Here is a 15,761-nt window from a genome sequence, read left to right as displayed (position 1 = left end):
CTGTAAGAGGGTGTGGGGCTGGGGGAAACAGAGCGCTCAGTTTCTTCTATTCTTAGCCTCCCTTACAAATATAACTGCATAATTGTGCGGAGGCGTTCGTGTCGAGTGCGCCACAGTGACACTGTGAATTATTTAAAACCACACACACACACACCCCTTTAGAGAAGCTGAAATAAATTAACCATGGTAAGTGAATATCCCACTTTAACATTCCACCTGTCAGTCAAGGCAGCCATTTCTGCGTCAAGCCCATCTGTCTTGTCTCTCTAACGTGAGTGACTGGTGCCAGGGCCGGATGTTCAATGTGCAGTTGCCCCCTGCAAGGAGGATTCCTAGACCAGTTGGGGCCACTCTGTCTTCAGCCCTAGGCAACCACCTTTCAGTCAGGCAAAGGGGGAAACCCAGCCAGCATCCCTGCCATGGGTCAAGCAGCATCAAACATCCCCAGAAACAGGCAGCTACAATTAAGCTGAATCTAAACTGGAATGGATGCCATGTGTACAGAGCCCTTCGCACTCATGTGGCCCACGTGGCACATGCTCTTTTGGAAACTTCCTTCGTCCACAGAAACACAGCACCTGTATCAATGCCAGACACCACAGTGGTATCCGGAGGCTGACCACGTGTAACTTCCCAGGAGAGCTCCGGATTTCCAACCTCCACCCCTGCCGCCACTAGCCGCACCCACACCTCCCAGAATGTGGGCCCAGACTTTCGATGGGAAACATCGAGAGCCAGTGGAGGCGGGGAAGTGTCAGGCAGCAGGGTCTGAGGACACCACCTACAATTCTCAGTTTCTTCTTCGTGTGGGAACCAAGAGTAACGCCGACCAAGACTGGTTTCATTAAAACCAGGACAAGAGAACCCAAGGCTCCATCCCCAAAACCCAACCGAATTGCTGGTGTCTGTTGCTGATCCAGAGGGGCTTTCAGCCTTCCTAGGGGACCCACTACAGACACAGACTAATTGGCAGCAAAGGCAGGACTTCCACTCCCTGCCCTGAAAGAGACGTTGAATCTGTGGTCAGACCTCCTATTAGAAAGAAATCTCCATTTGAAACTACTCATTTTCAGCATATTTCTATTTCTAGGGAATAGGATGAGTCAATCCATAACCATCATGGGATCAAAAGAACAGGGACAGTATCCAGATCACAGGAACACCAGGACACCCTCAGTCTATGACGCTGGAACAAGGCAGGAAAGAGCACACGGTCAGTCTCTCTGAGATCCACAAGGACCGCCAACGGAAGGACGCTGCGTTTTACAGGCATCGGGTTTCTCTAATAGGGAAGCTCAAACTCCGGAATCCATATGTACGCAGCAACGTGAGCTACTGCTGACGACAAAGGGAATCAAGAGGCACTGTGTGTGGCTCCGTGTTGTACCCACACCATGTCAGCTCAGGGTGAGAGCTGTACTGAGTTTTCCCTTTGCCAGGAATCTTCTGTAATGCTTTTGTTTCATGCTCTGATTTTAGTGAAATTAAACCTGACTAGTCCTAAGTGACACATTTAATTAATTTCTTAATTACAAATCGATCGTAGCCAAACTCTGATGTGGCCAGTTATGCACAGGGCCTCAATTACACAGAGCTACTCGCAGGTAGGTGAGTGGGCCTCCCTCGCTCAGGAGCTCCAGGTAAAACCTCTTTCGGCTACAGATCTCAGCAAAGTCTGTTTTGGGGTCAGCTCTTGCACAGGGGTGGCCGAGGGAGGTGACTCCTGCTCCTTACCGTGAGCTCCTGTTTCATGTACTCGATTGTGGCCTCAAGCGCCCGTGTGCCCCGGGTGGCCTCGTCTTCCACAGCCTTTACAGTCTTGAGGAGGGAGGTGACATTGGTCACCATCACCTGCATAGGAAGGAGAGGCCAAGAGAAAATGAGGAGCACACTGCAGTCCACTCCCCACCCCTTTTAGTTCCACATCTGATGTCATGAGCAAAACCACTGCTACATGAGGAGGGAGCTCGGATGCATATGCTCCCATTACTCTTTTGTGAGCTTCTCTCACTACGCACTCCCCCTCCACGCCTGCCCCCGATGTGGAGCCCACTCTACCTTGGCGGCCCCCTTGAGCTGGTACATGGAGGGGTCATCAGCAGGCTTGCTGGCAGCTCCCTTGGTAGCGCCAATCAGATCCGAAAGGGCCTTGGCCACGTCTTTGATGGCATTGATCAACACCACCTGAAAGAAAGCGGAGAGCCCAGGTGAGTAGCCCCAGTGGTCATCTGCTGGTCTCACCAAGAACACACAGCCTGAGGGCCAGGTGGGGGCATCTGGGGGGCAGCTCTCAAGCCCTCGGCAGGCAGATTCTCCAGGAGCCACCCCTGAAGATACTGCTGCAGGAGTCTCCCCAACAGAGGCTGACTCTGAGCCAGAATATACACCCCATGCATGCTCCGCATGTCCAATACCTCCTGGCTGGCGGCTTGATGACAAGTCACCTGGGAAAGGATGCAGGCAGTGGAGCAGACTCCTGGGAGCCAACACCACTCACGGGCACCTGAACTGGTAACCAAATCCATGGGGAACCAAGTGCTAGCCTCACACCCTGGCCCGTAAGGCCTCCGCGGCAGCCCGCCGGCATCTCCAGCTTTGGTTCGTAGGATTCTGCGACCTACTTAACATGTGACAGGCAGATGGGTCTGTCTTTCTTCCCCAAGGCAAATCGCACTCATTCCTACTTTAGGGCCCCTGCTCTTGTTCCTCTCTGTGCCTGGAACCCGGCTCTTCTCATCATTCAGGTCTCAGCTCACACATCAGGCCCTCAGAGACCTTTCCTGACCACCCCCAACCTGAAATCCGTCAGTGTGTCCTGTTTTCTTTATAGCACTTATTACGTGGAATTACTGTCTTTTCCCCCGACGTGGAGGCAAGCTCAAGGAGAGCCAGCCTGGACTTCTGTCTGTTGTGTTCTGCACTCAGAAGTGGGTCTGGCACGTGGCGGGCACTCAGGAAATACTCACGGAATGACTGAATGGACAGGTGCACAACTTGCCGACACTGGAAAGAATACGGTATCTCCACTCGTCATTGAGCAGAGACCACAGGCCATCTTTACAGCGTGCTGGACCTGGGATCTGAAGCCCCAGCCACAAGTCGGAATGACGTGACACGCCTTATATGTGAATCTCCCTAACTCCGACTTCTGTAACAGCGACAGTTTCCCTTACTGAGGGCGATGCTCCAGGTGCTGAGGCAGGCATGCCACCCGTGACCTTCCTTCGTCCTCACCACTGCCATCCAAGTGGGAACTACGACGCTCCCGTCCACACTCCCAGGGCCTCAGCGTGATCCCAAGGGCTATGGTCTTAACGTTCACACTCGCTTACGCGCTAGGGCTCTGGCTCGTCATGGACGAACGGCATTAGCAGCACCAGCCCTATCTCACTGCACTGCTGCGACGGTGACCGCATAACGTACCTGAAAACACATCAGAACCTCCTGTGTCCCCGAGGCCTGAGAGCACAGTGACACTGCACCTCTGCCCCCCCACCCTCGCCAGCTCCGTCCTGTGCCTTCTTACCCTAGGGCGCACGGAACCTCTGGCAACCTCTGAAACCACAGGGCAGGTCAGGGCCTGATGGGTATGGACTTCACGCTGCCCGATTCCGGCCATCACAGCTGCAGAGAGGGGCAGCGGGTGGAGAGCAAGGGACAGCAAGCAAAGATTGCTGCCAACACCCAGCACGCACGGTCCCATCCGCGGTCACTGGGCACTGACTGGCGAATAGGCACATTTTTGTGGGGCGATCTTTTCCACTAGAGGTCTCATTAGAAGTTGGGGTTCAAGGACATCTAGACCATTTGGGTGTCGGGGCTCTAAACAATTTGACACACTTCTCTGTGTTCAAAGATTTAAATCCTCCCCGGCCTGTTCACTTTTCCTCAAGTGGAGCCAGGCTCCAAGAGTGTGGATTCCAACCCCACCGAGCATTTTCAAGCTTTGCCTTCCTCCATGGGGGTGAGAACAATACCACAGGCAGGGATTTGTGTGAATGCTTCGAATTCCAGAGGGCAGCCAATCCGGGCTTGGATGTTATCAGAGAGAAATGTGGCAAGAGGAGTAAAATGGCCACGTGTGGAACGTTTCCTCCCGGAGCTCTGCTCCAGTGGAGGATGTCGGGCAGGGTAGGGTCATGGCCACACGGGAGCAAAGCTGGTGGCCTTGTGTAAACCACAACAGTAGCTGCCCGGGCACCGGACGGTAGGCGGTTTCCTATTCAGTTCTGTCCACATGGGCCAAATAGACGAGTTAACGGAGTGTAATTTAAGCAGTGAAAATGGAGGTGTGTGCCCTCTGAAGGTGCTGCTGACGGAGCAGACGGGTTTCAGGTTCTGCCCTCGGAATGGGGACAGTCTGTTACTGGTGGCCCTGGCTGGCTTGTAGGTTTGCTAACAGCTGAGTACATATTTCTGGAACACCCACTGTGCTGCACTGGGTGCTTAGCCTTCAAAGGCTGTCCCTGAGGAGCTGCGGGTCCAGGCGGAGGAGGAAGGAGCAGGCAGGTAACATCAGTGACACTGCTGAATCCAAAGCAGTTAGAGGAGCACAGAGCCCGGCCCAAGCCCCAGCTCCTCTCTCCCCTCCCCTTCAGAGCCAGACTTCTCAAGTGCTGTCTAGACACGCCGGCTTCCCCTCTTTACCCTCAGCTGCCCACTCCCCACAAAGAGCCGTTGCTGGTGTGGCCACTGGCCTCCACGCCACGAGGGCCCGTGGCCAGCTCTCGGACCTTCGTTTTCCTGACAAGTCAGCTGTGTCTCTGGTGAGTTGAAACAGTCCCCTCTCTTACCATCAGGAGCCCTGGCTTTCCCCCTACCAGTAGCTGCTGCTTTTCCATCTCCCCAGGGATCTCTTTCTCCTTACTATGGTCTCAAACGGTGGCTTCCTCACTCTGCCTTGAACCCCCCTTCTTCTCTCACCCCATGTTCTTCCTCTCCTGTGGTTGCAGTCATTGGAAGGCAACAGGCCCTGAATCCATACCCTCATACCCGTGCAGGCTAATGTCCCCTCTCTAGTTCTACCTGTGGTCTCTCTGGCACCAGCCCACACTGAACTCACCTTCCCCTCCCCGCCTAAGCCTGCTCTCCCTCCAGGGAGCCATCATCCGCCGGCCAATCTCGTGTGTGACGTAGCGTCCTCCTGGCCCTCCCTCCCCCTTCTATGCAAACACTCACAGTGCTCAACCCTTCACCAGTCATCTCTACCCTCATGGCCACCACCACTGTCTGGGCCACTGTCCTGCCCAGATCACTCTCCTACCAGACCCCAAAATGCGGACGCACCCACACCCCTACTGTTTGCTCCAGCAGTTCCTGGTTGGTCTTTGGTCTCTTCTGAGGCCTGCGGCACAGTGTTTACGGGAATGTGAGGGGGACCCATGGCCCTCGGCCCACCGGTACCTGTGTCTCGGGGTCATCAGAGCCCAGGCTGGCGGCCCCCAGCTTGACCACCTCAGCGAGCTGGGTGATGGTGGCCGCTGATGACTGGGCCGCCTGGGCCAGCTTGTCCGGCGTGGACGCAGCCCCCGAGACCAGCAGCTTCGTGTCTTCCACCAAGGCCTTTGCTGTCTTCAGAATGTTCTCCCTGAGAAAGCGGGGAGGGGGATAGAGGGCAGAGCTTGGCTACTGGTAGTTAGGAAGCAAAGAAACCCTTCCTAAGGGATTTTTTGTTAAAGGGCTTTGAAGAACCGAGAGGATGGATTTCCCCTTTCTTATTGGGGTGCTGTCTATGCAGGAAAACGGGAAGAGGTGAGTCAGTCTGGTATCCACAGAATCGATTAATAGTCAACATCAGTGAAAGACTCAGGCCCACCAGTTTGACCCTCTTTCCCCCCACCCTGTGGCTCAGTGAGAGGTCAGCTTCTTTCCTGTGGTTCCCCCTAAATACTTCACAGCTATGGGGAGCTGCAAGAACCTATGGGTCATCAGAACCCAAAGGGCTGCATCCTGGAATGGGTGACAGCATTGGTCATCTCCTCCCTAGCCCAGTTCTGGGACTGAAGAGAGAGGAAGAAAGGTAAAGGACATGCGGTAAGGCTATGGGGGAGGGCTCTGCAGCGGTAGATGGAGACCCCAGCACCAGCCTCTAGAAGCAGGGCCTGAGGAGCCAGCCTGGGACAGGCAGCAGGCTCAGAGCCCCACTCTCCATTTATGCCAGAGCTAAATGGCCCTGCCCTGGCCACTCCCACTCCCCCAGGGCTGGCAGCAAATCAGACGCACATCTCTCTAGCTTGGAAAGCAGAAGGTCAAAAAGCTGTCCTCTGCCAGGGCAGGCTGGACTCAGGCTGCCAGAGGCACAAAGCTGGAACAGGACTCTGTGTTTACAGTTGGCAAAGGGGCTTGTTTTGATTATGTGGTTCACTTTCTCCCCTAGAGCATCTTACTGAAATCAAAATGGTTAACCGCATTTCTGGCTCCTGGGCAGAGTCTCCAAAGTCCATCAGGCCAGCCTGAACCTCTCCCCATCCAGGAGCCCCCAGGATGGCCTCCATCCACCCCCATACCTGTGGTCTGCAAAAGTCTCGTTGTTCTCTGCATTCAGGGTCCCTGCGGTGGCAAACATGATGGTGGTGTCCAGGTCGGCTATAATCCCGGACACAGCAGTGGCAGCTGTGATGCATGCCTGGGTCCCCTTGTTTCCAGCCTGCAGAGCTGACAGTACCAAGGACACCTGTAGGCAGAGAGGGGATGTCAGGGTGAATGGGGAAATGGAGAAAATGTAACCCAAAGATTTTCAGACTCAAATATCATTGAAAAAAAAAAAACACTCAAAAAATAGAAAAGGATGGAATTCTTCCAAACTCATTTATAAAGCCAAAATTACCCTGATACCAAAACCAGACAAGGGTGCCACAAGAAAAGAAAATTACAGACCAGCATGCCTGATGAACATAGTACAAAAATCCTCAACAAAATATTAGGGAACTGAATTCAACAATACATTGAAAGGATCATACACCATGACCAAGGGGAATTTACTCCCCATGCAAGGGTGATTCAGCATCCACAAATCAGTCAACGTGATACCCAATAAAGGGTAAAAATCTTATGATCAACTCAATAGATACGGAAAAATCATTTGACGAAATTCAATACCCACTGATAATAAAAACTTTCAACAAAGTAGGTACAGAAGGAACATATTTCAAAATAATAAAGGCCACATACGACAAATCCACAGCTAACATCAAACTCAATGGTGAAAGGCTCAAAGCTTTTCCTCTAAGATCAGGATCAAGACAAAGATCCACCCCCTTCTCACTTTTATTCAACAGAGTATTGGAAGCCCTAGCCAAAGCAATCACGCAATTAAAAGAAATATGAGGCATTCAAATTGGAAAGGAAGAAATAAAACCATCACTATTTGCAGATGACATATTGTATAGAGAAAACCCTAAAGACTCCATCAAAAACTGTCAGGAACTAATCAATGAATTCAGTAGAGTTGAGGGATAGAAAATCAATACACAAAAATCCGCAGTGTTCCTATAAGCTAATACTGAACTATCAGAAAAAGAAATTAAGAAAATAATCCCATTTATACAACTGTTTCAAAAAGAATAAAATACCTAGGAATACATTCAACCAAGGGGGTGAGAGACTTGTATATGGAAAATTCCAAGATGTTAAAGAAGTAAGCTGATGAGGCACAAATTAATGGAAAGACACTCCATGCTAACAGACTGCAAGAATCAATATTGTTAAAATGTCCATACTACTGAAAGCTATCTACAGATTCAACACAATCCCTATCAAAATTCCAATGGCATTTTTCACAGAAATACAACAAACAATCCTAAAATTTCTAACCCCAAAAGGTGCTGAGTAACCAAAGCAATCCTGAGAAAGAAGAACAAAGTTGGAGATTTCACGATTTAAAATAATCTTACAAAGCTATACTAATCAAAACAGTATGGCACTGGCATAAAAACAGACACACGGATCAATGGAATAGAGAGCCTAGAAATAAACCCAAGCATATACAGCCAATCCATTGTATGATGAAGGAGCCACAAGGAGGAAGGAGCTACATGGAGGAAGGACGGTCTCTTGAAGAAATGGTGTTGGGAAAATTAGACAGCTACATGCAAAAAAAAAAAAAAAAGAAAGAAAGAAAAAGAAACTGGACCACTGCCTTACAGCATACACAAAAATTAGCTTAAAATGGATTAAAGACTTGAACGTAAGATGTGAAACCATAAAACTCCTAGAAGAAAACATAGGCAGTAACCTCCTTGACTTGGATCTCGGTGATAATTTTTAGAATCTGACACTGAAAACAAAAGCAACAAAAGCAAGAATGAACAAGTGAGACTATGTGAAATTAAAATGTTTCTGCACAGCAAAGGAAACCATCAGCAAAATGAAAAAAAGCAACTTACTGAATAAAGAAAGTATTTGCAAATCATATATCTCACAAGGGCTTAATGTCCAAAATATGTAAAGCATACATACAACTCAATAGCAAAAAAACAATACTATTAGAAATGGGCAGAAGATCTGAATAGACATTTTTCCAAAGAAGACATACAGGTGGCCAAGAAGTACATGAAATGATAATCAATATCATTAAATACCGAGAAAATGCCAATCAAATCCACAGTGAGATACCATTTCACACCTGCTGGCATGGCTATTGTCCAAAAGACAAGCAATTACAGGTGCTGCCACAGATGCAGCGAAAAGGGAACCCTGGTGCGCTGTCGGTGGGGATGCAAACTGGCACAGCCACTGTGGAAAATACGGGGGTTCCTCAAAAAATTACCAACAGAACTACCATAGGATCCAGCGATTGCAGTGCTGGGTATTTATCTGAAAAAAACAATTTTTTTTTTGGAAAAAAACAAATTCTAACTCAAAAAGCTATGTATCTCTATGTTCACTGCAGCATTATTTACAGCAGCCAATCTATGGAAGCAACCGAAATGTCCACGGACGGATGAATGGATAAAGAAAGTACGGTGTATGCTATCCAACAGGCTATCATTCAGCCATAAGAATGAAATTTTGCCATTGCGACAACATGGACAGACCTCAAGGGCATTATGCTAAGTGAAGTCGGTCAAGAGAAAGAAATGCCATATGATCTCTCTTATACGTGGAACCTAGAACGAAACAAAAAAACCCAAGCTCACGGATACAGAGAACAGACTGGTAGTTGCCAGAGGCAGGGGATGGGAGTTAGGAGAACTGGCTGAACTTTTTTCTTTGTTTGAATGCATCGAATAAAAATTAAAAACAAAACAAAACCCAACCAACCAACTCAAAGGAAAACGGATCAGTTTTCTGGTGGGAGGGAGGGTGTCGATCGAACAGAGGTGGCTAAAGGCACAAACTTCCAGTTACAAAAAAAGTAAGTACTAGGGATATAGTGTACAACATGGTGACTACAATTATCTTTCATATGTATCGCACAGCAGTGTTAAGAGTAAATCTTAGGAGTTCTCATCACCAGGAACAAATCCATATATTTTGTATCTACGTGACATGATGGCTGCTCATCAAGCTTATTGTGGTAATCACTTCATATATAACACATGACAGACACACCATCACGCTGTACACCCTAAACTTCTGTAGTACCGTGTATCAATTATACCTCAAACCAGGGGAAAAAGTAAACAAGAACAGTGAATCTTCTCTCTGGGACTCAATGCAGCTGATGGGTTAACAAAGGTTTTGGTGTCAACATCTCAGGCTGAATACCAGCATTATCATTTGCTGGCTAAACAACTTTGGGCAACTGCTTGACCTTAGTTTCCTCATCTGGAAACTGGAGAAATTATTTCTTGCCTATCAGGGTTGTTGGGAGGAATAAGGGGGGATGTGTATGTATTGTGTGGTTTGCACATAGTAAGTGATCAGTAGGAAACAGATAATTTTAATAGGGTTACATTTCTGGGACCAGAGAGAAATTCAGGTTCCTGTGAAATGTGTGGCCATTTCTGTCCCCTCTGATCAAGTTTTCTGTAGAACAGCCTTCTGCTAACACTCGTCATTCCTGCCCTTGGCTGCCTCTGGATTGGAAATTCTTCAGGGTGGACCCCATAGTGGCTAGAGCCCAGCACGTACCTGCATGTCACCTCTCTACTCCAACACTCCCTTGAGCTATCATCTGCCACTAAATAATTCCAGTGACCCAAGAGTCCAGCAAGTTGGCTCTGTTCACTCTGGTGACTTCCAAGCCAGAAACCCTTCGCTGCCACCTGCCACCCTCACCTCCTCTAGAACACCTCCACTGTTCCTAGAGACACTTTCCTAGGACACAAAGCGAACTCCACCACACCCTGGAGTACAATTCTCCCCTGCTGTCAACGGAAGATGAGCTCCTTGCACAACCAGTTCAACTTCTCTGGCCTCCCCCCACATTCTTGCCACATCAGTCAGCCCTTCACTTCCCCAAACATCCCTTGCCTCTTCCACGCTGGGTCTGCTCCCTGCCTGCAATGCCCCCTCCCTGTTCTTCAGCCACCAACCTGCTCATCCTGCAAAAGCCAGCTCAAAGTCCCCACTGTCCTCATCCCGAGACACAGCTGTGCCTCCTGAGGATTCCACAGCATGCTCTCCCTGCCCTCAGGACAGCCCATTTAGCACAGGTTAAAACGGCACACATCTGGTTAGTGACTGCAGGCTCTGAGTCTGGGGACCGTCGGGAGCTGTCCTATTAACCTCTGTGCACACACCCACCACCTTGACTATGGCTGACCCAAAGAAGAGTCTGAAAGTATTCTGTGAATGCACTGTTTAAAAACACACTGACCAGGATCCAGGATTGAGGACTTACAGCATCAACGAGGGGCAGAGTTTATATGCTCTCTTCCATGCTGCTCAGATCCTAGCAGAGGTGGTGGACACAGCCTAGCAGGCAGGGCACGGGGCCCTCTTCCTGAGCACCCGCCCTGTCCCAAGACTAGCCCACAAGGACTGGTTTCTCTTCCTCATTTGCCTGACCCTCCTTCCTGAAGTTAAATGCTACTATGTCTCACCAGCAAAAGTCAGAATGGCACAGAGCTGGCCTGGGAATGAAGTATCCAGTTTCTGGAAAGAACTCCTGGAGGACAGGTGACAAAGGCCAAAACAAGGAATCACAAGTCTGGCAGGGATGTTCTCAGCCAGACTGAAAAAAAGAAGAGTCCCAGAAACAGTGTCCCGCCTACTACAAAAGGCACGCACGTCAGCAGTTTACTGAGCGGCAACAAGTCCCTAGGGGATGAGGACACAAAGGTGAGCAAGTCAAGGGGCTCAGGGCTGGTGGGAAGTTACAGACACAACCAAGCCGCGTAAGAAAGACACACCAGGTAGAGAGGGCAGGGCAGGAACATGGAGCAAGAAAACACCGAAAAGGCTCGTTTAGTCTGAACAGCCGATTCCCTGCCTTCGAGCCTCCTCCAGGTGTCCTAAGTCAGGGACCCTGTGCTGGGAGAAGCAGGAAGACGGAGAACAGCTCAGAGAGATCAAGTTGCTTGGCCCCACCAGCCACCATCATGCAGCTTGGACCCCCACCTCCCTTCCTTCGGGTACCAGTTCCCAGGTCTCCGCTGGGAGACCTTGGCTACAGTAACTTCAACAAGGACGGGCTTTGAAAGGAGGGCAAACGCCTTCCTTCAGCTGAGAGACTGGTTTCCTCATCCTGTGGCATCCAAGAAGGCCTGGGCAGGCCTGTGGGCTGCAGGAGGCGGCCAGACGTGGCTCAGCCTCGGCCAGGTACAGTGCAGCCTCCACAGCGGCAGCTCCAGGTGAGGGGTCCCCCAACTGCCCAAGTCCTGTTGCCCGCTTCTGAACAGGACAGACCTCTCTGTCCTGGGGACCCGAGGGAGGGGAGGGAAAAGCCAGCCAAGCATTGATGCTTCAGCCCGCACTGTGCATGGCCTGCAAGACAGCTATCCTGAAAAGGGACTCGGAGAAATAAATAAGGCCGGAGATGAGTATACTGTGGGGGGTGTGAGGGAGCCCTGGGAATGAAGGGACGAGGGAACGGGCTTTGTCCAGCAGGGAACCCTGTGGGAGAAGAGTGCAGGCGACGGTTTACAGAGAGCAGCAGCCAGGAGGTAGGACACGGTGAACCGTGTGTCTGGCCCTGTGCCAAGCACTTTTACACACACCACCGCATCTCATTTTCACAACCCTAAGGCCCAGTGTTGTATTTCCCTGTGCTCATTCTACAGATGAGGGCATTGAGGCTGAGAAGGGGGGAGTCACTCTGCTGAGACCCCAGAGCCCCACGAACTTTGCTCCGTAAGGGACTCTCTCCACTAACAGCCACTGTTAGAGATGGAGCACCCCCAGAGGGCTCCTGGGCTCGCAATCACAGCGTCGGGCCACTTCTGGCGGGGTGCTCAGCGCTTCCCCACTTCATGGTCTCTTCCGGGAGGAAAGAGGTTACACGAAGAGAGCTTTGCGCCCTTCCCAGTCCCCAGCACCTGGGAGCCTTCCTGAGAAGGAAGCCCAGGGGACCAGTGTCTAAAGGGGTTGCAGGGTGGGGCTCCGGGTGCTCATGTGACTTTGATAGTTTGTCTGGTCTGTCTGCAGAAAAGCCCATCTACGGTGTACCACAGGGGCTCTGACTTTCAAGGGACAGCCCCTCTCAATTTCTCAGGGCTACGAATCACCCCAGACCCGATACGCCCCATCCCTGGGGAATCCCTGCGTGAGGGAGAAGACGACCAGACCTGACTGGATGGTCTCTGGCTTAGCCTCTCACGTACGTCTCTGGTCACGGTGGGCCACTGAGGGCCCGTGCGGGGTACTGTGGCTGTGTCTGGCCCCAGGGCTGCTCCTTACCTTCTCTGTGACTGCACGGGCACACTCGATGAGCTCCCTCTTGGTGTAGCTGTCAGTGGGGCACACCTGGAGGGCCCCCGCCTTCTGCACCAGGAAGATGCAGCCGTGGCCCAGGTCCTGCACACGAGTGCGAATCTGGAAGCCGATCTGTGGAGGCAAGCCCGGGGTGGGGAAGGAGAGGCATGATGGATTCTGCCATTGAGTGCTCCCCTATGTGGAAAATTTCTTCTACGTCCTATGGGAGCCTGGCTAGGAAAATTCCACTGCTGTTAGGAGTCTGTGTTTGGTGGAGTATGGAATTTGGTTGATTTTACTTCCCTTTTTAGAGCCTGTAAAATGCCCACAGTCCCCAGGAAGCAAGCCTGTGTCTCATCATCCTAGCCTAATGCCTTTCTGATACTTGTTACCTTTTCTGGTGTATTGTTTACTTGCATTCCGAGCCACCTAACAAAAAGGTTACTTAGAACAACTCTGGGGGGGGGGGTAATTATTATTCATTCAAGCATTTATTGAGCTCCTACTGTGTGTCAGGGCCTCTCCTGAGCAGGGATTGCATTTACTTTCATTTATTCTGCACGGCAGCCCTAGAGAGTAATTAGAAGTTCAAAATATATAGCTTTGGTAAGAAGCATAAAGCATTCAGGTTCTTGCAAAATTGCTATGTTTACAAGCAGAACACCCCCTTCCTCAGCTGTGTCCCATGGTGAGAGCCACCATGCTGGGCCCGGGCTTCCTTTCTATCAGGCCAGGCTGTGGTTTCCTTAAAAAGGTACATTTTTAGAGCTAACGGCTCAGCAGGCACGCATTCTTTTAATGACCCCTGAGTAGTGTGATTATAAAAAGGTGTTTTGCCTAAAAGAACCCAAACGAGCTCCATGATAGAGAGGCTGCTAGCTGTCTCTTTAAGGCGTAATAAATTCCACCTCCCAAAGTTTGCATTCCTCTGGCTGTTTCACATCAATTTTCATTTTGGTCTGATCAATACAGCCGCCATAAATAATCTGCCCTCCAGCCCAGGTAGGCAACTAAAAGCAAAACACCTTAAGCTTTAATTAATAAGTGTTATTTCCAAGACTCCACAACAGCAAGAAGTTGTGGTTTCTCCTAGCATTGACCAAGAACAGCTACTAAGATCTCGGGTATCAAGTAAAAGATGGGAGATCTGGACCACTGGGGTGCTATCTTCCAGCATCGTCCTATTCAAGGCAGGGGGGATTGGGGTAGTGAAGGGGGCTGTAAATGTTAACGCTATTACTGAAACACACGCTTTTAGGGAAAAAGGTAATTCCCTTATCCCCTTAAGGCCCAAAGGATATTTAAAATTCATTTAATAGGGGCGCCTGGGTGGCTCAGTCGGTTAAGCGTCTGCCTTTGGCTCAGGTCATGATCTCAGAGTCCTGGGATTGAGCCCTGTGTCAGGTTCCCTGCTCCGCAGGGAAGCCTGCTTCTCCCTCTCCCTCTGCCTGCTGCTCCCCCTACTTGTGCTGTCAAATAAATAAAATCTTAAAAAAAAAAAAATCTATTTAATAGAACATTCTCCTGATCCAGAAAGTGGAGCTTTGGCTCTTTTGCGGTGCTGCCAGTTTCACAATCAGGGAGGGCTGCTTGTGGACCATCTCCAGATGGAAGACAACATCAGGGTCATACAAGCTGGCAGCTCCCAGACAGGTCCGCCACTGAGGAGGGGAGAGGCGCTCCAGTTCAGCCACCCAGCGGAAACCCCCGAATTGTAGCTGTTTGCTGGGACGTCTGCTGGTTTACATACAAGGCCCGGATGAAGCGGGGGGGTGCTCCAGGAAAGCTGAGAACTCAGCCTGGCTCTTGAGGCTTTTCTGATCTGTGTACTTTAACCCGACACGCTCGAGGGTCAGAGCTAATCCACAGGCCAGAGCTCTGTGACCACAGGTCTCTCAAAGACAGGCACGGCTGAGAGAGCCAGGCAGGGGGCAAATGCGGGAAGCAGCAGAATTTCAAAATTAAACTGACCTTACTAGCTCAACCTCCTCGTTGACAGATGAAGAGACTGTGCAGGCTCAGAGAAGTGATGTGATTGTCCCAAGATCCCACAGCCAGTATCTGGCAAAGCCAGAGGAGAACCCAAGTCGCTCATCCCAGCACAGCACTCTACCCATCAGATCAGTGCTTACTAACTTCGTTTTTCCCCACTCTGCATCGGTACCGCACCCTGCCCCAGTGCCGAATCTCTCCTGGAAACTCAACATGTAGAACTGATACAATGTGTTATTAGTATACCCTTCCTTTAGGAGTTAAAATTCATGTCCTTGACTCAATAAGAAGTCAACAATGAGACGAAGTTAATCAAAGTTTAAAAGTCGGATTCGAAGACTGACCCGTTTCTGTATTTTGCTTGGGCTGCAGTGTTACGTGTGTACAGGTTTTCCTGCAGCCCCCAAACCCTAGCAGGGAGAAGCTGCATCAGCCTGAGGTCTGCAGAAAACCACCCAGCAGCCCACAGTAGGTGCCGGGGCCTCCAATGGGTCACTATGTGGCCCGGACCGGAGTTTACTCAAAAACACACACGGTTTTTCCTAAGAGTTTAGAAAACAGTTCAATTATGTTTAAAAAGTGAGCCTTGACTCAATCGTGCAGAACTTCCAAAGCGCCTCCCTGGGTCAGGGCTCTGAAGAGTAAGGTGGGAAACCCCTGTGCTAGGAAGGACCAGGCTCGGAAAGAACCTTCTCTATGTCCCACTTCTGCTCCCTGCTCGGAACCATGCCTGAGCTTCCTGTCCACACAATGCAGGGCACTGGGGTGAGCACAGGCCTCTTAAATCTCTCCCAAATGGCCCTGGAGGTGTAAGGGAGAAGGGACCTGCTCCCACACTGTCTCAAGCCTGAAACCATGACACAGCCTCAGCGACACTCAGCCCCTCAGCCCCCTCCAGAGAGGCCTTGCTATGAAAAACACCCCCACGTCCTGATGCTCGGCCCCCTCCTTGGAGGGGACACCATGCATGC

At 50.5% G+C, this 15,761-nt stretch overlaps 1 protein-coding gene across 19 annotated transcripts in view; it reads right to left on the bottom strand.

Moving 5' to 3' along the window:
* TLN2 (talin 2) overlaps positions 1-15,761 on the bottom strand; it is a 416,400-nt gene that overhangs the window by 36,677 nt on the left and 363,962 nt on the right. For 18 of the 19 annotated variants that reach the window (XM_057306201.1, XM_048219866.2, XM_048219865.2 and 15 more), the window contains 5 exons: positions 12,784-12,930; positions 6,507-6,673; positions 5,404-5,587; positions 2,059-2,184; positions 1,735-1,851 (listed from right to left, as the gene is read on the bottom strand). In XM_057306201.1, coding sequence (XP_057162184.1) covers positions 1,735-1,851; positions 2,059-2,184; positions 5,404-5,587; positions 6,507-6,673; positions 12,784-12,930 — 741 coding nt within the window. Of the gene's footprint in view, positions 1-1,734; positions 1,852-2,058; positions 2,185-3,534; positions 3,625-5,403; positions 5,588-6,506; positions 6,674-12,783; positions 12,931-15,761 lie in introns of those variants that run through there. The other variant, XM_044390997.3, reaches the window with a different exon arrangement.

Source organism: Ursus arctos, unplaced genomic scaffold (assembly GCF_023065955.2).
Source record: "Ursus arctos isolate Adak ecotype North America unplaced genomic scaffold, UrsArc2.0 scaffold_36, whole genome shotgun sequence".
In the NCBI taxonomy this organism is placed as follows: domain Eukaryota; kingdom Metazoa; phylum Chordata; class Mammalia; order Carnivora; family Ursidae; genus Ursus; species Ursus arctos.
Note: the sequence above shows the minus strand (reverse complement) of the source record. Positions and strands in the feature narration are given on the sequence as shown.